Raw genomic sequence first — 23,752 nt, forward strand, 5'->3', positions numbered from 1 at the left:
GACCAATTGACTTTTTCCACATTTTGTTACGTTACATACTTATTCTAAAATTGATTAAATCGATTTTTTTTCCTCATCAATCTACACACGGAAGTTTACATACACCTCAGCCAAATACATTTAAACTCAGTTTTCCACAATTCCTGACATTTAATCCTCGTAACAATTCCCTGTTTTAGGTCAGTTAGGATCACCACTTTATTTTAAGAATGTGAAGTGTCTGAATAATAGTAGAGAGAACGATTTAATTTAGCTTTTATTTCTTTCATCACATTTGCAGTGGGTCAGAAGTTCACATACACTCAAATAGTATTTGGTAGCATTGCCTTCAAATTGTTTAACTTGGGTCAAAAGTTTTGGGTAGCCTTCCACAAGCTTCCCACAATAAGTTGGGTGAATTTTGGCCCATTCCTCCTGACAAAGCTGGTGTAACTGAGTCAGGTTTGTAGGCCTCCTTGCTCGCACACGTTTTTCAGTTCTGCCCATACATTTTCTATAGGATTGAGGTGATGGCCACTCCAATACCTTGACTTTGTTGTCCTTAAGCCATTTTGCCACAACTTTGGAAGAATGCTTGGGGTCATTGTCCATTTAGAAGACCCATTTGCGACCAAGCTTTAATTTCCTGACTGATGTCTTGAGATGTTGCTTCAATATATCCACATAATTTTCTTTCCTCGTGATGCCATCTATTTTGTGAAATGCACCAGTCCCTCCTGCAGCAAAGCACTCCCACAACATGATGCTGCCACCCCCGTGCTTCACGGTTGGGATGGTGTTCTTCGGCTTGCAAGTTCTAGTTTTGTTTCATCAGACCAGAGGACATTTCTCCAAAAAGTACGACCTTTCAGGTTATGCCGATATAGGACTCGTTTTACTGTGGATATAGATACTTTTGTACCCGTTTCCTCCAGCATCTTCACAATGTCCTTTGCTGTTGTTCTGGGATTGATTTGCACTTTTCGCACCAAAGTACGTTCATCTCTAGGAGACAGAACGCGTCTCCTTCCTGAGCGGTATGACGGCTGCGTGGTCCCATGGTGTTTATACTTGCGTACTATTGTTTGTACAGATGAAAGTGGTACCTTCAGGCATTTGGAAATTGCTCCCAAGGATGAACCAGACTTGTGGAGGTCTACAATTTTGTTTCTGAGGTCTTGGCTGATTTTCTTTTGATTTACCCATGATGTTAAGCAAAGAGGCACTGAGTTTGAAGGTAGGCCTTGAAATACCTCCACAGGTACACCTCCAATTGACTCAAATGGTGTCAATTGGCCTATCAGAAGCTTCTAAAGCCATGACATAATTTTCTGGAATTTTCCAAGCTGTTTAAAGGCACAGTTAACTTAGTGTATGTAAACTTCTGACCCACTGGAATTGTGATACAGTGAATTATAAGTGAAATAATCTGTCTGTAAACAATTGTTGGAAAAATTACTTGTGTCATGCACAAAGTAGATGTCCTAACCGATTTGCCAAAACTATAGTTTGTTAATAACAAGAAATTTGTGGAGTGGTTGAAAAACTAGTTTTAATGACCTAAGTGTATGTAAACTTCCGACTTCAACTGTAAAACATTATTGAACTAGACAAATTCAAAACACAAACATGACATGAACATGAACACGTGAACAAAATTCATATTAGCCATCTAATACATAGACATAATTACAAGACTAGAAAACAGCGATTTGCCAAAAAAAAGACTACAGACAGACATTTGGGAAAGCATATTATACCGCATTGATATTCATATTCTCATGGATATCGCTATGGATATTATTGATCATTACCTTCTTGGCCAAGACCATTAAATATCACTCAGTAGCAGAGCACCAAAAGCATTTTATTACAGCAAATGGTGGTCTGAGACAGAGGCTGTAAATAAAATGTTTATAAATACAATTATACAAAAAAACTAAATATTACAATTGAGGGTGTACTTGCTTATGTAATAACTAGATCTGGTTGAGTATCCACAGTTGGTTGCCAAGCGCAACCATACTTTGACAGTACAGGTGAGACTTGAGTGATGGCCTCGTAAAAACGTGTGTACATGACACCTGTCATCAACACCCATGATGTGGATCCATTGCGCCTATCATATGTATTTCACGTGTACTTTGTGTGTAAAGTAGCCAATTACAGCTAGAGTACTGTGTAAGGGCTGTGTCATACATAAAAAGTATTTCATAGACTGTGCACCATAAGTTACAGTATATGGAGAGGCTAATGTAACCTTATGTGAAACCAATAAACAACATACACAGACACATGCATACTAAGATAGCTCAGAGATCGATACAGCGGATGGACTCAGGTGGCACTAGAACATGGATACTGCAACTAAAAACAGACAACATTGGTTTGCTGCACCTCCATATTAGATTTCAGCACAGTTGTAAGCAAACCTGCTTCTAGTCTATTTTGGCAAAGATCCACCCCCATATTTTACAGTAGGTATGGGGTTCTTTTCTGCTTATTCATTCTCATTTCGACGCCAAACCAGCACTGGTGTGAGTGGCGAAAGAGTTCTACTTGCATGTCATCTGACCAAAATTCCAATAGTAGATACCCATAGACTTCCAGTCATTGCGCTAACGCTAGTTAGCATTGGCTAGCGAAACTACCTCTAACTTCCTTCATACTGGACACAGAGACATAAATAAAAATGGTATACACAAGTTCATCTGACTCTGGGGAAGTAGATAAAGGGCCTCATTACCAAAATCCCGAAGTATCCCTTTAAATATCTGCTCCGAATTAAGATTTAAAGATGTCTGCAGAAGGAATGAGGTGTCAGCTATGACATGAAACCTAGGTGAAGTGGATTTAAATCTGTTAACAGAATTACATCATGGATCCCTGATCTGTACTCTACCGAAATGCATAATTCTGGATATTAATATAATTATCTAAATGATTATGTACCCTGAATAGGTACACAAAGATAGAAATATACAATATCCTTATTTTGCATATTTAGGTATTATTCTACACACTTGCTATTATTGCAATGAGCTTCTCACCCAAAAAAGACCACATTTGGTTGGTCCGGACCAGACCAAATCATAGATGTGTATGTTTCACAAGTTTGGACATCACAGCATAGTAGAATTCAGTACAGTACACTGTGCTCTACTCTAGTGTACTCTACTGTACTGTGTACTATAATGTGGAGTTTGGACATCACAGTAATAGTAGAGTACAACACAGCACAGTAGAATTCAGTACAGTACATTATACTGTGCTCTACTCTAGTGTGCTCTACTGTACTGTGTACTATAATGTGCTGTCCAAACTTGTGAAACATAGACGACATCTATGATTGGTCCGGCCAGGGTCGATTGACCAAATTGTAACTACTTTTCATCGTCCATGGACGTCAGGTGTCGGTCGGTGCTCAGTGGGTGAGGATGCTTGTTACAGGAGGGTAGGTGTCGAAGAGAAGAGAAAGAAAGAAAAAGAAAGAAAGAAAGAAAAAGAAAGAGAGAAAGAAAGAGAGAAAGAGAGAAAGAGATTGTCCAGACTGTTTTCTGCCTTGCTTTGACCACTAGATGACAAAGACAAAAAACCTGTAATGATCTGAACATAACAGTATGCCAGTGAAAGGGAGAACAGTAGCAGATTTCCCATTTTAGCCAATTCAATTTAATCACTTAATAATTAATACTTGTTACTTCTATGAACTTTCATTATCCTCCCTCCTCATGAGGGAACGAAATTAGAAAATATCTTAACGATATGTGGGTTTTTGCAAATGGAATTACAAGGCAATGTTTCTTAAACTTATAGAAGGCAAATAATTTCTCAAAAACTAAATAGAAGTATTGATGTCAGTTGGCAGGGGTCTTTACTTGACCATTATTGTGATTTGATGTAATCAAAGCCTTTACTTCTTCCTAATTTTCGATAAATGTATATACATTTTTTTTTTTTTACATTTGGAAGAAGTAAAGGCTTTGATTTCTGGTCAAACAGATGAAAAGGGGTCTTACACAACATCTACCAGTAAAAGTCTAGACGTGTGTGATCTTAAACGTTGTTAACCTAGCTAGGTTCACTGTTTACTTAGCTAGCTAGCTATATGTCTTAAGCTAAAGTGTACTGTTAGCTAGCTGGCTCCCTAGCGGAGGTTATTATTCGTTTCCCAGAGCTGTTTGCTTTTCTAGTTAGAGCCTAATGATAGGCATTGTTGGCACTTTGTTCATTGTTGTTTAACTAGCTAACATTAGCTGGCTGGCTCGTTAGCTAACGTTACGTGACGTGTGTACAACACCCGTTGAATATGGCCGGTGTCAGTAAACGTCTGCAAAAAAGCATAATGAAATTCTTGCCAGCAGATGTAAACAAATCATTGGCCAGAGAGTCAAGTGTGCGCTCGGAGAGCGAAACGGGTGGGGCTAAAGCTTAAGAGGGTGTGAACGATACCAGAGCTCTTCACTAGATACCAAAACATTCAAAGGTGATTTTCTCAAAAGTGAGTTTACAAGTGGATCAACTTTCAAAGCAGAATTACTTCCCCATTGTTCCTCAAATGCAGTGTATGATATACCATTGAGTCTCTACTTTTATCCAATGTAAAAAACACAATTTCACATTTTGTTACATAAGACCGAATCCAGCTGGTGAGTCACATATGCCTTAATTTCTCAAAAATATAGACTCTTAGCTTTCAATATTTTAGAAAAAGGCTCAGTGCCATTATCCTCGCAAGGTGAGGTATTGAAAGGTATTGAAAACAGGGGTGTCCATTTTTTTTTACAAAATCTCTTTCTCTGAGCAATTGTATTAGTATAAAATAAAACAATTTCCCCCAGAAATTGGAGCATACAATATAGCTTAGTATTTGAACAATTTAATAGTCATTTTAGTGTTAATTTTTGACACCTGTATATATACATACACAGCATATATACACATATACTACATTAAAGGGATAATTCACCCAAATTACAAAATTAAATATTGGTTTCCTTACCCTGTGTGCAGTCTATGGAGGACAAGGTATGACAACAATACATGCTTTGGTTTAATGTGCTCTTTTTGTGCCACAAATGTTAGCATTTGAAACAGTGGCCAGGTAAACAAAACCAAGGCATGGATTGCTGTCATTACTTGTCCATAGACTGCTTAGAGGGTAAGGAAACCAATATGTAATTTGGGTGAACTATCCTTTAAGACACGCAGATACAGATACACATATAGGCTACAAATCCGGTCCTCGAGTTCCCCCGACAGCACACATTTTAATTGTAGTCCCGGACAAAAAGATCTGATTCAACTTGTCAAGGGCTTGATGATTAGTTGACAAGTAGAATCAGGTGTGCTTGTCCGGGGCCACAACAAAAATATGTACTGTTAGGGGTACTGGTGGACTGGAGTTTGGAAACAGTGACATAGACCACCTGCCTTCTCCCCTACAAGTCAAAGCTAAACCCCTCTGAGCGTGCTGAGTAGAGCGAGAAATACACAATTTCAACCCAGACATGCACATAAAAACACTATAAAAGTATCCTTTTTCTGCCTGACCATCCACAACAATCCGCCTTTTGTTTTGAGCAACGCAATAATCAGCGGAGAGAGAGAAGTCGGGAGAAAGGAGAGCCTTGTTGTTAGCTACATCTGCTAAATGACACACACACACACCACCACTCCCCCAGAGAAAAAACAAACACTAACACCCACCCCCCCTCCAACCCCCATTTTGCCCAAAGCCCTGTTATTTGGGTGCTGGATGCACTTAACTAGCCAATGAGAATCATTATTAGTGTATGGGCTAATTATCTTGTTAGGGGAGGAAGGAGGGTGAATTACAGATGGGGAGTCTATTTTGGGGGGTGATTCACCCCCACCCTCCCTCTTTACACAGAACAATACGCAATCACACAAATATCACTCCTCCACGCTCTGTTCTGCCCCAACACAAGAGCAGCAGTCACAACAGCAAACCTATCTTTTACCGGAGAGTACAAAATGCCTTTACATAGGTAGCCATAGAACTTGAGTCCAATCAGAACAGGCACGACAAACAGGTTGCTTCGTGGTGCTGGTGTTAAGCACAATACAAAAAACACACATTCAAACCAATCTGGATAGGTCTGCTTTTTCCCTTATCAAATGCTAACTTCTCACGTACCGTCATCCTTTTTAGGATGCATTTAGTTCTCCTTTGAAGAGCCACCGGCCGGGTTACAAAGAGCCCTAATCTGGGAGTTCTGGTTCCTTTGTGCCTCGGTTGGCGGATGGTGTGGTGGTGATGGAGAGGGAGACGCTTCGCTTTCCCTGTTCTCTCTCTCGCCTCTCCCCAGCAGCTCTGAGTAGCACAGCCAGGTAGACAGACACACACACACAGCTGCGCATACACACACTGCTGCGCATACACACACTCGCCACCGCACACACTCATGCTCTCTCACACACAGTGCCGCACTCCCTAACAGGTCCAGACCCTTTCAGAAAACAAGGGGACTGCCAACAAGACACACCAGCCCAGAGGAAGACTAACGTTATTGCTGGAAACAAGCCAGGTAAAGCCACCAGCAGATAGCGATCAAAGCTAGTAGGAAGCATGCATCTATAGTGCACACAATCACTGCCTGCCTCCAACACATGAGGGGATGAGCTTGCTAGTAACTACAACACACCAGCCATGGAGGAAGAGCACACACACAAATTACATGCAAGCTAAAATCCAGAGAATGACACTGCCGTCAAATCGATTGTCAGCGGTGGATAGATGGATCGATGGATAGATTGCTCACCTGTGTCCTTCCTCCGTTTCTTTCTGCCTCCTTCAGCACATTATCCTGGCTGGTGTGTACGTCAAACCGGCAAGGAAACGTAGCTACATCCCCTCCTCTCTCGCTGTCCTCTCTCCCCGACGTCGCTCTTCTTCTCTCAGTGATTTATTTAATTATTTCCTCTCTCTCTGCCTGCCTCCCCCTCCTCCCTCCCTGTAGCACAGTTGCTACAGCTGTCAGTGTTGCCTATTTTTTTGTGCCTATTTAATTCCCTGTTTCTCTCTCTTTCTGACGCCTCTCCTCTGTCGACTGCTTTTTTTGGAGGAACTAATGTGCAGCGAGGGACAAAAGAAGGGAGTGCCTTGAACATTAAGAACCGATATTGTACGGTACAGTGATCTCTCTCTCTCTCTCTCCCTCCCTATCATTCTCTCTCTCTCTCTCTAAGACATCTCCTCCTGATGTAGCCAGGCATGGGGGTAGTGGTGCTAGCACTAGCGGTAGAGCGTTCGTCCCCGGAGACACAGTGGTACACAGCTGAGGCTGCTGGGAAAACGCGACATGGATGTGGCGCTGAGTAGAGGTGGTGCGAAGACCACTGGAGAGCCCGGTGCAACCTCCGCCTGAGCGCATCCGGGCTTTCAACGCCACCCCCTCCTCCCTCCTCCTCCCTCCTCATCCAACACAGAGGGGGGTCTGTTCACACTCCCAGGGCCCAGCCGAGTGCTCAACTAAAGGCTCACACAACGAGCCTGACAAGGCCGGATCAGTAAGCCAGCTAGCGCGCTCCATTTAGAGGGAGAAGAAGCCTTGTCTTTTGTTGTGAGCTGTGTGTTTTGATTAGGTCTGTGAGGAGACAAGCTAGCATAGGCCCTGCTGTACTGCAGAGTATAAGCTATGTGACAAATCAAATGGAGAAGTGCTACAGCAAAAGCCGGAGAATGTAGGCCAACTTTAAACGTTTATACGTATACCATTTCATACCACTTTATACCATTTTTATAGTGTATAATTAATCTTGAATCTGGCATCTGCCAATCAATATTCTCCAAAGAGCAAATATTCCCGACGGTGAAGTTATGTCCTATTCTGTACCATGCTGCCTAGTGAGTGTATCCATCACTGGTTAGTGAGAAATACACGTCTAATACAGGGAGTACATCTATTTATCTATTGGGCATCTGGCGCAGAGGGGTGAAAGGCTTCTAAATAAATTAGAGTGATGCTACAGTCAGTGTGTGAGGTCGTCCACAAAATAACAGGGGGGAGAGACAAGTATTTAGAGTGGTTGTTTACCACGTTCATTAATAAACAACAGTCACCTTAAAGGGCAATTTGCAGCTCAAACAATAAGATCAGCATCATCTAAGACTGGGCTGGAGAAATGTAGCCACTCTTAAATTGATATACAGGGCTATGGATGCAAGGACTGACCATTCATGGTAGAAAATGAATGGTTTAACGATGTTTTGAGGCTATACAGTGTGAAACAAGCTTGAATTGTGGATTCTGATGTGGTATGACAGTTGAACTAAGCTCATGATGTTATATTCTTTGAAAATCAATGCAGGTAGCCTAGCGGGTAAGAGTGTTGCGCCTCTAACTGAAAGGTCGCTGGTTTGACTCCCCGAGCTGACTAGGTGAAACAATCCGCCAATGTGCCCTTGAGCAAGGCACTTAACCCTAATTGCTCCAGGGTCGCCATAAATAATGTCTGATCCCTGGCCACGACCCCACTCTCTGAGGGTGTCTCAGGGACAGTGTGATATTCACCCCCCAAAACATATTCCAATTCACATGTGTATAATACAGACATGTACATCTGTGAAATAGGACAAATGTAAGCAACCACCTAATTATTATTATATATCACTCATTTAAAAGTGGAAATATGGACGTACCAATCGCATATTGTCCCTTTAATGCATATTCATTTCCGTCTTTGAAGAACCAGAAAAATCCAAAAGGAAAAGACGATAACTGCTTGTACAATAATCTGATTCTGAAATACAGTGACCATGCCTGAATATTTTAAGAGATACACCAATAGGTTTGTTAAACGGATTGTTATTGAAGTCTGGTTTGAATTTGCAGTTTTAAAAAAATCAGCCATCGAAAAATTCCAGGCCAACCCCCTTGGGATTCCATAATGAGAGCCTGTAGTATTTCCAAACAAATTCCCAATTATGGGAAACGTCCGGAAATATATGGTGGCCCCACCCAGACCAGGGACTTAATTTCATTGACTAAAAATACATTCCTGATTATCTCACTTTCTCCTTTTCCTACTAGCCAATGAGATGTCTGCATACAGTAACAGCGATATGACAGAGACCCTGCCTGGCCCTCATATACTCCAGGCTAACCCCCATTATCACACAATTAGTCAATGTCATTATAAGACTTTAAATAAGTCCCTACAGTACTGTATGAACCCCTCATAATGTTTTACTATCATCTTACAATAATCCTGAGTTGTTAACAGCTTGCTTGAGCCTGTTGAAAACTTAAAGATACATCATATTATGAGTGATAATAAAACATAAGGGCATCAAAACAATTTGTTATACCTCATTATGCCTGTTGGCTGGTAGGTTTCTATTCTGTAGTCAACTTCCACTGTCCTCTAAGAGTTGCTCCATATTTTCACACTGCTAGTATTTTACCTGACAAAATCACCAGAACAACTCCTCCCACACACTTCAGCAGCACGCCATGTCTGCCAGGGTGAAACGTTCAGATTGAAAATAGAAAAATGGCGCGCCTATTCTCTATACATTACATTTATACCTGTAACTACCCAGAGGGCCATAACGCAAAGACGTTTTGGAGCTTTCTATTCGACCTGAAAAATATCTAGAAATACAGTAAATGTCTCCATCTGGAGCAGTTCTATATGTATCTCTGTCAAAATCAACCACTTAAATCAGTAATTCAACCAATCAATCAACACAACCAAGGAACACTACGCTCTACACCCTGTAGAATAAACCCATATATTCCACCTAAAGGGAAGGAGCCTACTACACGTGTAATATGACGGACAGCTAAGAGACAGACCCTCAGACACTCTTACACGCAGGTGGACACACCCTCAGTCTCACAAGCCGACATACTGCAACACTACGACCTAACGTATTAGTAGAGTCCCCTCCCTCCTCCTCCCCTGAGCCAATAGGAAGGCTATTTCAAGGACAATTTCCTGTTTTTTCCTCTTCCTTCTCCCACACTCCTCCATGGCCACAGCAGCATTGAGCCAACCCTCTCATACAAAAGCACTGAAAGACTACTGTAGATATCAATATCTACTGTAACTAACTAACCTAAACAAACTAATTTTCTCTGTAGCACAGAGAACACAAGCATAAAACATGTTCCTTGCAGATGCATGGACCACAATATGCAGAATACATCACATGCTATATGATTACGTATGCACAGAACACAGCAGCATATAAATCACCATACACACACACATTCAATGATTGCATGTATGTATATTACCTACAGACTGGCGGTCAGCGTCCGGTAACTGTGCTCTCCTCATAGAGCAAAGGAAGGGTATGCTGTCTCTGGACAGAGCACAGGCATCCCTTATAACACACAAACACACACACACACAAACACACTCACCAACACACACACTCACCAACACACACGCTGGTGCACTAGCCGGCAAAACATGCTGGCGCAGCAGCATATATGCACTATAGACAACCTGATAGAGAGAGAGCGAGAGAGACTATAGGGTGACTTACAAGACATTTAAGTAAGTTATGTTTATCTTCTACGTTAGCCATTCTTTAACAACCAGAGAAAGTGATTCTCATTTACAACATTAGCTAAGAGGTTAACATGCACACCATCATATTGCCTCTCTGTGACGCTGAGAATAGAAAACCCAAACCAGAGGAGTCATCAACACAGACATTTTCAGAATACTGTGTCTCAGTATCACCGCCAGGGAATGTCAGAAGAAACGGAGAGAGAGATCATGTCTCGTGGACAGATGCACTTAACATAACTGGCATTGTACAGTAGTATCGGTCAACAGACTGTAGGGTGCAACAACTAACGAGAAAACTTTGTTCCAGCGCACAGATTTTTCCTAACTGATTATTTGAACAAATCACTATTTTGCAGGTGTTCGCATCTTTCGAATTTCGGAAGGGGAATGGACATTTTGCCCATACACTTGTCCGTAACTTGCAAAGAGAGGGTGTGGAGCTACGACCCTGCTTTCGCTCCTCGTTCGAATAACTTTTCTAACATGTCTCTCCCTGAAATTAATTGAGAATATGACACAGTTACGCAAGATTTTAGTTCTGGGTTTCTGAGATGAAGAGATGAAAGAGGAAATAGAGGGAGAGAAACCATAGGTGTCAAAGGGAATAGAAAGAGTAGAAAGGAAGAGGGAAAAGAAAGGAAGAGGGAAAAGAAGAGGGGGAGAGAAAGTGCAGGAGTCAGCAGTGAGCTGAAGACTTCAACTGCTGTCACCACCCTTTGAGTGAGAGGAGCGGTAAAACCATGACACTTTATAGGAGGAATGCTTCGGAACTAAGATGTGCTTCAGAAAACGTTTGAGTAATGTTCAGCCGGTCTGCTGTGCGTGTGCACAAGTCAAATAGAAAAGTGATTTTTTTATCATTAAAGTGCATTTACTGATATAGAAGCACCCATGTCCTCTAAGAGTAACTAAATATTTTTGTGTACCTAGCTTGATCTTGATTTCATGCTTATTGGTTAAACGTATATACAATGCATTTCGGAAAGTACTGACACCTTCACTTTTTCCACATTTTGTTACGTTACAGCCTTATTTCCTTCATCAATCGAAATGCAATACCCCATAATGACAAAGCAAAAACAGTTTTTTAGAAATGTTTGTAAACACAAGTATTCAGACCCTTTACTCAGTACTTTCTTGAAGCACCTTTGGCAGCGATTTCAGCCTCAAGTTATCTTGGGTATGACGCTACAAGGTTGGGGCGGCAGGTAGCCTTGTGGTTAGAGTGTTGGGCCAGTAACCGTAAAGGTTGCTAGATCGAATCCCTGAGCTGACAAGGTAAAAATCTGTAATTTTCCCCCTGAACAAGGCACTTTTCCCCACTGTTCCTAGGCCGTCATTGTAAATAAGAATTTGTTGTTAACTGACTTGCCTGGTTAAATAAAGGTAAAATAAATACATTCTTGTATTTGGGGAGTTTCTCCCATTCTTTCAAGCTCTGTCAGGTTGGATGGGGAGCGTCGCTGCACAGCTATTTTCAGGTCTCTCCAGAGATGATCGGATTCAAGTCCATTCTCTGGCTGGGCCACTCAAGGACATTCAGAGACTTGTCCCGAAGCCACTCCTGCGTTTTCTTGGCTGTGTGCTTCCTGATGGAAGGTGAACCTTCACCTCAGTCTGAGGTCCTGAGTGTTCTGGAGTAGGTTTTCATTAACCTGTTGGGGCTAGGGGGCAGTATTTGCACGGCCGGATAAAAAAAACGTACCCGATTTAAACTGGTTACTACTCTTGCCCAGAAACGAGAATATGCATATAATTAGTAGATTTGGATAGAAAACACTCTAAAGTTTCTAAAACTGTTTGAATGGTGTCTGTGAGTATAACAAAACTCATATGGCAGGCCAAAACCTGAGAAGATTCCATACAGGAAGTGCACTGTCTGACAATTTGTTCTCCTTCTGTGGCATCTCTATCAAAAATACAGCATCTCTGCTGTAACGTGACATTTTCTAAGGCTTCCATTGGCTCTCAGAAGGCGCCAGAAAGTGGAATGACGTCTCTCCAGTCTCTGGGCGAAAAACAGCAGAAGTTTTTGTGAGTGGTCAGGCAGGGAACAATGACACTGGAGATGCGCGTCCACAAGACGACTCCATGTTTTTCTTTCAGTCTTTGAATGAATACAACGTCGCCCGGTTGGAATATTATCGCTATTTTATGAGAAAAATAGCAGAAAAATGTATTTTAAACAGCGTTTGACATGCTTCGAAGTACGGTAATGGAATATTTTGATATTTTTTGTCACGAAATGCACTCACACGTCACCCTTCAGATACTGACCTGAACGCACAAACAAAATGGAGCTATTTGAATATAACTATGGATGATTTGGAACCAAAACAACATTTGTTGTTGAAGTAGAAATCCTGGGAGTGCATTCTGACGAAGAACAGCAAAGGTAATCAAATTTTTCATATAGTAAATCTGAGTTTGGTGAGGGCCAAACTTGGTGGGTGTCAAATTAGCTAGCCGTGATGGCCGGGCTATCTACTCAGAATATTGCAAAATGTGCTTTCGCCGAAAAGCTATTTTAAAATCTGACACTGCGATTGCATAAAGGAGTTCTGTATCTATAATTCTTAAAATAATTGTTATGTATTTTGTGAACGTTAATCGTGAGTAATTTAGTAAATTCACCGGAAGTTTGCGGTGGGTATGCTAGTTCTGAACATCACATGCTAATGTAAAAAGCTGTTTTTTGATATAAATATGAACTTGATTGAACAAAACATGCATGTATTGTATAACATAATGTCCTAGGAGTGTCATCTGATGAAGATCATCAAAGGTTAGTGCTGCATTTAGCTGTGGTTTTGTTTTTTGTGACATATATGCTTGCTTTGAAAATGGCTGTGTGATTATTTTTGGCAGGGAACTCTCCTGACATAATCTAATGTTTTGCTTTCGCTGTAAAGCCTTTTTGAAATCGGACAATGTGGTTAGATCAGTGGTTCTTAACCTGGGTTCGATCGAACCCCAGGGGTTCGGTGAGTCAGTCTCAGGGGTTCGGCGGAGGTCAAGACACACACCTGACTCATATGATTCGTGATGACACGCCCCGCTTGGCCATCATTGGCTGCAGGTGATCACGCAACATCGCTTGGCCTATCTGTGCTGCAGGGAATTTGGCGCGCTCAGTAGTCGAATTGTGACTGTCGTGATGGTACGTCGTGCGATTTCTTTCTTAATATTTTAATCCCTTCATACTAACTATGTCGAGCAAAAAAAGAAAGTGGTCGGACGAATATGTACAATATGGATTCACATGTATAACGGAACGTGATGAGAGTCAGCGTCCTAACTGCATGATTTGCAATGCCAAGTTGAGCAATTCTAGTCTAGCACCGGCAAAACTAAGAGAACACTTCCTTAAGCTGCATGGAGATGGACAATACAAGAACACAACGCTCGCTGAATTCAAGGTGAAGAGAGCCAGATTCGATGAAAAGGCTACTCTGCCTGTTCTCGGCTTTGTACCCATCAACAAAACGATCCTCACAGCATCATACGAAGTTGCTTACCTGATCGCAAAGCAGGGCAAACCACACACCATTGGTGAAACACTCATAAAACCAGCTGTGTTGAAGATGGCGAATATCATGCTGGGAAAAGCGGCTGAAGTTAAGTTATCCCAAATTCCTCTTTCAAATGACACCATTAGCGACAGAATAGAGGACATGAGCAAAGACATCTTGGCTCAAGTAGTTGCAGATCTGATTTCAAGCCCGGCAAAATTCAGCCTTCAACTCGACGAGACCACAGACGTTTCCAATCTAAGCCAGCTTGCTGTATTTGTGCGCTATGTGAAAGACGACGTGATAAAGGAAGATTTTTTATTTTGTAAGCCTCTTACGACAACAACTAAGGCAGCCGATGTGAAGAAACTTGTGGATGACTTCTTCAAAGACAACAATCTTTCGTGGGATATGGTTTCTGCAGTTTGTTCGGACGGAGCTCCAGTCATGCTGGGAAGAAAGTCTGGTTTTGGTGCGCTAGTGAAAGCCGATGCACCACACATCATTGTTACGCATTGTATTCTGCACAGGCATGCGTTGGCAACAAAAACCTTGCCTCCAAAACTGGCAGAAGTATTAAAAATTGTAGTGGAATGCGTGAACTATGTGCGAAATAGTGCTCTGAGGCACCACATCTTCAGTGAGCTGTGTAAAGAAATGGGCTCTGAATTCGCGGTACTTCTGTACCATTCTAACGTTCGGTGGTTATCCCGGGGACAGGTGCTGAATCGTGTTTTTGCCGTGCGTGTGGAATTAGCCCTGTTTTTGCAAGAGCACCAAATATCGTCATGCAGATTGCTTAAAAAATTCTGAGTTCATTCTCATTTTAGCGTACATGGCTGATATCTTCGCAGCTCTCAATCATCTCAATCAACAGATGCAGGGCGGTGGAGTCAACATCATCGAAGCGGAAGAAAACCTGAAGGCTTTTCAAAAAAAGCTACCGTTATGGAAACGACGAACAGAGAACGATAACTTCGCAAACTTTCCCCTGCTGGACGACTGTGTAAGTAAGATCGAAGATGTATCTGGAATCGGAGACATTTCTGTACCCGCGGAACTGAAGCAAGCAATTGCCACGCACTTAGATGAGCTTGCAAAGTCTCTCGACGGATACTTCCCTACAAGAGAGTCATATCCAGCATGGGTGAGACAGCCGTTCACGTTTAGTGTTGAGACAACAGATGTCAATGATGAATACCGATGAAATCATTGAAATTCAGCAGAGCCAGGTTCAACAGCAACTCTTCAGAACAACAACGCTCTCAACGTTTTGGTGTCAACAAATGGTAACGTACCCTGTTATTGCTAAGAAAGCTCTGGAGATTTTCATACCGTTTGTTACAACATATCTTTGCGAGCAATCCTTTTCGAGGATGCTGGACATAAAAACGAAGAAAAGGAACAGACTTTGTTGCGAAAATGACATGAGAGTGGCACTTGCCAAGGTGAAGCCGCGCATTTCTGAACTGGTCTCTGAAAGGCAACAGCAGAAGTCACACTGATTTGCAGTAAATATTCATTATTATGTTTTTGTTTTTGTGTGAAAATCATGTTTTAATGGTTTTGTTCTTTGAACACTGATGTTGATGCACGGTTCATTTTGTGCACCAGTAAAATATATACCTATGTTTTGAATTTTATTTTTCCAATTATGAAGGGTTCGGTGAATGCGCATATGAAACTGGTGGGGGTCAGTACCTCCAACAAGGTTAAGAACCACTGGGTTAGATTAACGAGAGTCTTGTCTTTAAAATTGTGTAAAATAGTCATATGTTTGAGAAATTGAAGTTACAGCATTTATGAGGTATTTGTATTTCGCGCCACGCGATTCCACTGGCTGTTGACTAGGTGGGGGAGGTTAAGAATCTCTCTACTTTTCCCTCTGTACATCCCCACAGCATGATGCTGTGACCACCATGCTTCACCGGAGGGATGGTGCAAGATTTCCTCCAGACGTTACGCTTGGCATTCAGGCCAAAGAGTTCAATCTTGGTTTCTTGACAAACTCCAAGCGGGTTGTCATGTGCCTTTTACTGAAGAGTGGCTTCTGTCTGGCCACTCTACAAGAAAAGCCTGATTGGTGGAGTGCTGCAGAGATGGTTGTCTTTCTGGAAGCTTCTCCTATCTCCACAGAGGAACTCTGGAACTCTGTCAGAGCGACCATTGGATTCTTGGTCACCTCCCTGACCAAGCCCCTTCTCTCCCGATTGCTCAGTTTGGAAGAGTCTTGATGGTTCCAAACTTCTTCCATTTAAAAATGATGGAGGCCACTGTGTTCTCGGGGACCTTCAATGCTGCAGACATTTTTTGGTACCCTTCCCCATATCTGTGCCTCGATCCTGTCTCGGAGCTCTACGGCCAATTCCTTCGACCTCATGGCTTGGTTTTTGCTCTGACATGCACTGCCAACTGTGGGAACTTATATAGACAGGTGTGTGTCTTTCCAAATCATGTCCAATCATTGGACTCCAATCAAGTTGTAGAAACATCTCAAGGATGATCAATGGAAACAGGATGCACCTGAGCTCAATTTCGAGTCTAATAGCAAAAGCGTCTGAATACATTTATTTTTAATACATATGCAAACATTTCTAAAAACCTGTTTCCGATTTGACATTATGGGGTATTGTGTGTAGATTGATGAGTAAAAAAAAGAATTTAATACATTTTAGAATAAGGCTGTAAGGTAAGAAAATGTGGAAAAAGTGAAGGGGTCTGAATACTTTGCGAATGCACTGAATAGCGACCGTATGCTTTTCTTTTGTATAATGGATTCTATGCACAGTATAGTATAATAACATAGTTGCTAGCCTATTAAGCCCCTGAGGAAATCAAGTGACGTAAGTGGTGTCCGGTTGTCTTTCTAACATCTGCAGTCAATGAACAGATCAATTGGCAGTAATTGCATATTCCCCATTTGGACCCTTGAGGACCGATATTGAGTATGTACAGGCTGGTGAACTAGGCCAACCTCTGTTTGTTTGCAGGCAATTTCGAGAGACGTATGGGACGAGACAGTGTGAGGGAACAGCTTCTAATTTGACTCTTCCTTCTTGGTCAGGGGTTCCCCAAACTCTTTCACTCGGGGCCCCTCTTCCAGCATTGGGGAACATCGCGCACGCACCATGTCTGTTTCTATGTGCACAAGCACTGTTCATGACACAAACTGTTCACATCCCTCTTGTTGGTGGAGATCATTTTGCAGTTTTAAAGCTAATTTTCTTTCAATTCTATACATTTTGCTATGTCTAATGTGTATTCATTTGTTATTTGAGTGACAAAACAATTACAACAATATCAATCGGCTAAAAAACGAAATAAAAAAAACAGCTGACATGGGCTAGTTGATCTGGAAGTTTCTGACAAATTGTAAATATCTCTCTAAGGTATGTAATGACTAACATGGAAAGAGGTACTGATGATGCACTACCCAATTTCAAAATTGCATCTTGTGCATTCTACGATTACAACTTCCAAGAGTAAGTTTAAAGCCAGACGCCGACCCCTCGCTCGCACCACAGTTTGGGAATCACTGTTCTAGGTGGTCTAATTTTCTGTGACAGCCAGACAAGCGGTGTTGTTAAACACCTTGTATCCAGGCTGTCTTGGTTTCCCCCTCAGAGGACAGGATGAGGAATCTGAACTGCCAGTTAGTGGCATGAACACTGAACACCACGAAGGTAGAGGAGCATGCCATGTTACAGTACCAAAGAGTGAAGGAAAGGTGGTTAACTAACTATAAATAACTGAATTGTTTCGTTTCACAGTCAACTATTAAATTCATTTCCAATCAGTTAGCTAGTGCTAATACTCTTGTTTGTTTGCTAGCTAGCTACAGAAAGCTGCTTCACGCTTCTAAAAATAACGGGAATTTACGGATTGTTAGCATGTTATCACCTCCGGGGAAACCAGGTGTAATACATGTGTATAATATGTAGCACTAGTACTCACGGTCTTCTCCTGGACATGGCATACCTGGCTTCACTGGGATACTGGGGAAGACTGCAAGAGAATGATGAACGACAACTATGAATATCCAGAGACATGCCCAATCTAAACCTCTGAGCATACTGACTAATGGTTACTCAAATGAATGTGTATGTATCCTAAACCACTGAATTAAAAGTAAATTATCTGCATTGAGATAATAGTAAAATTATTGCAGAGGAAAAGCTGACAAGAGAACAAGAGAGGAGGAGGTGAAAAGAGAACAGAGAGGAGGAGGTGAAAAGAGAACAGAGAGGGGTAGGTGAAAAGAGAAGTAGAGGTAAAGCGACAGAGGAATGAGTGCAGACAGACAGAGCCCTAACTGACCGTGCAGCAGGAGTCCTGAGTTCCTGTTGCGGCTGTAGATCCGGAAGGCCTCCTGCAGTTCCATCTGAGAAGAGATGGTACATGGGTCTCCTATGGGACACAAACACAGATTATTCACTTATTTCACACACATGTAGTCAAGATCAGCAGGTCATAGCTAGCGTAGCATCTTGTCTACTCTAGCGACAACTGAATTTTTCCCCGCCCACCGGTGCGAGACCAACATACCCTCATCGTCGATCCACTTGAGAGTGATTGGCTGCTGCTGGGCCAGGCTGCACATCACCCTCACCTCCTCACATAGTCCCATGTAGGTTACTGTGGCAGCCAGGTCCGTGATTAGCATGTCCCTACACACACAGGATAAATAATATCATATTATTCAAATCACACTCACTCTTTCACATTGCTTCACACCAGGGTTTGGGCAAAAGGAATTACACCCATTGTATTCAGTCAATGTCGAGATGGCTTAAATAATGGAAGTCTGGATGCCCAAGCCAGCCATGTATTCAATACACCCACTTCAGTCACTGTATTTTCTTTAGACCTCTCTAGAGGAACTTCTTCAGCAGTGGTTAATGGTCTGAATAGATGTGTGGACAAAATGTTTTGTAAATAGGGAATTACAACAGCTACGGACATTCAACCATCAAACACTCCCTGACTGCCATTTGAATGTGATAAACAGATCTCAAGGAATATAAGGATGTGAAATGACCTGTGGCGAATGTGACGGCCTGTGCAGTGACATGTTCTGCCCCACCGGAGGAGGGCGCCACCCACTCAAACAAGCTGCTACACAATGTGTGGACACTCAAGTCAACCAACAGTCACTCTGATTCAGATATCGCTCTAGTCTTTTATCATTACTTCATGTTCAATATCAACTCATCCCTGTAAAGTACTCTCATTTGCTTGGATCAATGACACTAGCACAGGCCTATGGTTCTCTGTTATGGATAGCAGGTGCTATGGTGTAGCTATTGCAACTACTATGTATGTATGGGCTATACTGACTAGTTCTACAATATGCATGTATGGTTCTCTATACAGAGACCAGTTTGAGTCCAATGACAGACAGTGGCTCCTACAAGCCAGAAGCAAGAGACAGAAGGCTACTCTTCTGCCACCTCACAGCTGCATTCTACAATACACCAGCTATCCAGCTGCTCCAGCTGTGCATTGTTAGTATGAAGACAAACATGAAGGCAATTAAGTAATTCTTATTCCTTAACCAAGAAAACCCCTGTCACATTTGATATGCGGGAGAATTCAGTCCCTGCTGAACAAGTGTATTTGTGGCCATCAGACTGTTAAACAGCCATTACTAATTCAGAGAGACTGCTGTCTACATACAGACTTAACTGGTAGCTTCATTAAATAGTACCCGCAAAACACCAGTCTCAAAGTCAACAGCGAACAGGCAACTCCGGGATGCTGGCCTTCTAGGCAGAGTTGCAAAGAAAAAGCCATATCTCAGACTGGCCAATAAAAAGAAAAGATTAAGATGGGCAAAAGAACAGACACTAGACAGAGAAACTCTGCCTAGAAGGCTAGCAGAAGTTGCCTCTTCACTGTTGACGTTGAGACTGGTGTTTTGTGGGTACTATTTAATGAAGCTGCCAGTTGAGGACTTGTGAGGTGTCTGTTTCTAATGTACTTGTCCTCTTGCTCAGTTGTGCACTGGGGCCTCCCACTCTTTCTATTCTGGTTAGAACCAGTTTGCACTGTTCTGTGAAGGGAATAGTACACAGCATTGTACAATATTTTCAGTTTCTTGGCAATTTATCACGTTATAGCCTTCCTTTCTCAGAACAAGAATAGACTGATGAGTTTCAGTGGAACGTTCTATGTTTCTGGCCATTTTGAGCCTGTAATCGAACCCACAAATGCTGATGCTCCAGATACTCAACTAGTCTAAAGAAGGTCAGTTTTATTTGTTCTTTAATCAGCACAACAGTTTTCAGCTGTGCTAACATAATTGCAAAAGGCTTTTCTAATTATCAGTTAGCCTTTTAAAATGATAAACTTGGATTAGCTAACACAACGTACCATTGGAACACAGGAGTGATGGTTGCTGATAATGGGCCTCTGTATGCCTATGTAGATATTCCGTTTTTTTGGGGGGTTTTTTATCTGCCGTTTCCAGCTACAATAGTAATTTACAACAGTAGTGTCTACACTGTATTTCTGATCAATTTGATGTTATTTTAATGGACTTTTTTGTTGTTGCTTTTCTTCAAAACAAGGACATTTCTAAGTGACCCCAAACTTTTGAACAGTAGTGTATATACAGTATTTTATACCATCTATTGCATCTTGCCTATGCCGCCCTGTCATTGCTCATATATATATATATATATATATATATATATATATATATATTCCATTCCTTACTTAGATGTGTGTGTATTAGGTAGTTGTTGTGGAATTGTTAGATTACATGTTAGATATTGCTGCACTGTCAGAACTAGAAGCACAAGCATTTCACTACACTCGCAATAACATCTGCTAACCATGTGTACAGTACGTGACCAATAAAATGTATTTTATTTGACATAAAGCACTGACTGCTAATCTGCCAGCAAGGAGCTTTATCTATGAAACAGCCTCCAAAGCAGCATCCTGACATCAGCCTCTGAGGCTCCTATTGAAACTGATCAGCCTGCCAGGAATAGAGCTCACCCACTTAATTGAAATATTATCCATAGAAATGGTAAGTGTCCATACAATAATACACATATCACTTATGCAAGCTAACAACCAGCATATAAACAAGCTAGCTAACAAGACTAGCCAAGTTAAAGTACCTTCAGAAAGTATCCCCTTGACTTCCTCCTCATTTTGTTGTGTTACAGCCTGAATTTAAAATCGATTAAATTGAGATGTATTGTCATTGGACTGCACACAATACACCATAACGTCAAAGTGGAATTAGGTTTATACATTTTTTTGCAAATTAATAAAAGATGAAAAGCTGAAATGTCTTGAGTCAATAAGTATTCAACCACTGTTATAGCAAGCGTATAAATGTCGAAATTATAGCAAGCATAGAAATGTGCTTAACAAGTCACATAATAAGTTGAATGGACTCCGTGTGCAATTACATTTTTTTAACATTTTTTTACATGATTTTTGAACGACTACCTTATCTCTTTACCCCACACATACATCAGTCGAGCAGTGCATTTCAAACAAAGATTTAACCACAAAGACCAGGGAGGTTTTTGAAATAATAAAAAGCAGATATTGAATATCCCTTTGAGCATGGTGAGGTTATTAATTACACTTTGAATGGTGTATCAATACACCCAGTCACTACAAATATACAGGCTTCATTCCTAACTCAGTTGCCAGAGAGGAAGGAAACCGCTCAGGGATTTCACCATGAGGCCAATGGTGACTTTAAAACAGTTACAGAGTTTAATGGCTGTGATAGGTGAAAACTGAGGATGGATCAACAACATTGTAGTTACTCCATATTACTAACCTAATTGAAATAGTGAAGAGAAGGAAGCCTGTAAAGAATACAAATATTCCAAAACATGCGTCCTGTTTGCAATAAGGCACTAAAGTAATACTACAAAAAAATGTGTCAAAGCAATTAACTTTTTTGTCCAAAATAGAAAGTGTTATATTTGGGGCAAATCCAATACAACACATTACTGAGTACCACTCTCCATATTTTCATGCATAGTGGTGGCTGCATCATGTTATGGGTATGCTTGTAATTGTTAAGGACTGGGGAACTTTTCAGGATAAAAATAAACTGAATGGAGCTAAGCACAGACAAAATCCTAGAGGAAAACCTGATTCAGTCTTTTTCCCACCAAATACTGGGAGATTAATTAATCTTTCAGCAGGAGAATAACCTAAATCAAAAAGCCAAATCTACACGAGAGTTGCTTACCAAGAAGACAGTGAATGTTCCTGAGTGGCCGAGTTACAGTATTAACTTAAATCTAATTGAAAATCTATGGAAAGACCTGAAAATGGTTGTCTAGCAATGATCAACAACCAATTTGAGAGAGCTTGAAGAATAATAAATGGGCAAATGTAAAGTACTCAAGTAGTACTTTGAAGTATATATATATATATATATATATATACACACACTTTTTTTGACTTCTTTTAATTCGATACATTCCTAAAGAAAATAATGTACTTTTTGCTCCATACAATTTCCCTGACACCCAAAAGTACTCCTGACATTATGAATGCTTAGCAGGACAGGAAAATGGTCCAATTCACGCACTTAAGAAAATCATCCCTACTGCCTCTGGTGGACTCACTAAACACACATGCTTCATTTATAAATGTCTGATTAACCTAAATTAAGTGTAGTCTGGCCCAGGAGTGTGAAGGTAAACGGAAAGGCTGGAGCAACGAACCGCCCTTGCTGTCTCTGCCTTGCCGGTTCCCCTCTTTCCACTGGGATTCTCTGCCTCTAAACCTATTACAGGGGCTGAGTCACTGACTTACTGGTGTTCTTCCATGCCGTCCATGGGAGGGGTGCGTCACTTGAGTGGGTTGAGTCACTGACGTGGTCTTCCTGTCTGGGTTGGCGCCCCCCCCTTGGGTTGTGCCATGGCGGAGATTTTTGTGGGCTTTACTCGGCCTTGTCTTCGGACGGTAAGTTGGTGGTTGTAGACATCCCTCTAGTGGTGTGGGGGCTGTGCTTTGGCAAAGTGGGTGGGGTTATATCCTGCCTGTTTGGCCCTGTCCGGGGGTATCATCGGATGGGGCCACAGTGTCTTCTGATCCCTCCTGTCTCAGCCTCCAGTATTTATGCTGCAGTAGTTTATGTGCCGGGGGGCTAGGGTCAGTCTGTTTCATCTGGAGTATTCTCTTGTCTTATCCGGTGTCCTGTGTGAATTTAAATATGCTCTCTCTAATTCTCTCTTTCTCTCTTTCTTTCTTTCTCTCGGAGGACCTGAGCCCTAGGACCATGCCTCGGGACTACCTGGCATGATGACTCCTTGCTGTCCCCAGTCCACCTGGCCATGCTGCTGCTCCAGTTTCAACTGTTCTGCCTGCGGCTACGGAACCCTGACCTGTTCACCGGACGTGCTTGTTGCACCCTCGACAACTACAATGATTATTATTATTTGACCATGCTGGTCATTTATGAACATTTTAACATCTTGACCATGTTCTGTTATAATATCCACCCGGCACAGCCAGAAGAGGACTGGCCACCCCTCATAGCCTGGTTCCTCTCTAGGTTTCTTCCTAGGTTTTTGGCCTTTCTAGGGAGTTTTTCCTAGGGAGTTTTTCCTAGCCACCGTGCCTCTTTCACATGCATTGCTTGCTGTTTGGGGTTTTAGGCTGGGTTTCTGTACAGCACTTTGAGATTTCAGCTGATATATGAAGGGCTATAAAAATAAATT

At 41.7% G+C, this 23,752-nt stretch overlaps 1 protein-coding gene across 2 annotated transcripts in view; it reads right to left on the reverse strand.

Annotated features, from left to right (window-relative positions):
* Positions 1 to 23,752, reverse strand: part of prkcz (protein kinase C, zeta) — a 140,296-nt gene that overhangs the window by 97,575 nt on the left and 18,969 nt on the right. Inside the window, exons 2-4 of one of the 2 annotated variants that reach the window (XM_029724510.1) lie at positions 18,588 to 18,709; positions 18,360 to 18,449; positions 17,997 to 18,047 (exon numbers count right to left, since the gene is read on the reverse strand). In XM_029724510.1, the coding sequence (XP_029580370.1) occupies positions 17,997 to 18,047; positions 18,360 to 18,449; positions 18,588 to 18,709 (263 nt within the window). Of the gene's footprint in view, positions 1 to 6,139; positions 6,261 to 17,996; positions 18,048 to 18,359; positions 18,450 to 18,587; positions 18,710 to 23,752 lie in introns of those variants that run through there. The other variant, XM_029724513.1, reaches the window with a different exon arrangement.

Source organism: Salmo trutta, chromosome 30, assembly GCF_901001165.1.
Source record: "Salmo trutta chromosome 30, fSalTru1.1, whole genome shotgun sequence".
Classification (NCBI taxonomy): Eukaryota; Metazoa; Chordata; class Actinopteri; order Salmoniformes; family Salmonidae; genus Salmo; species Salmo trutta.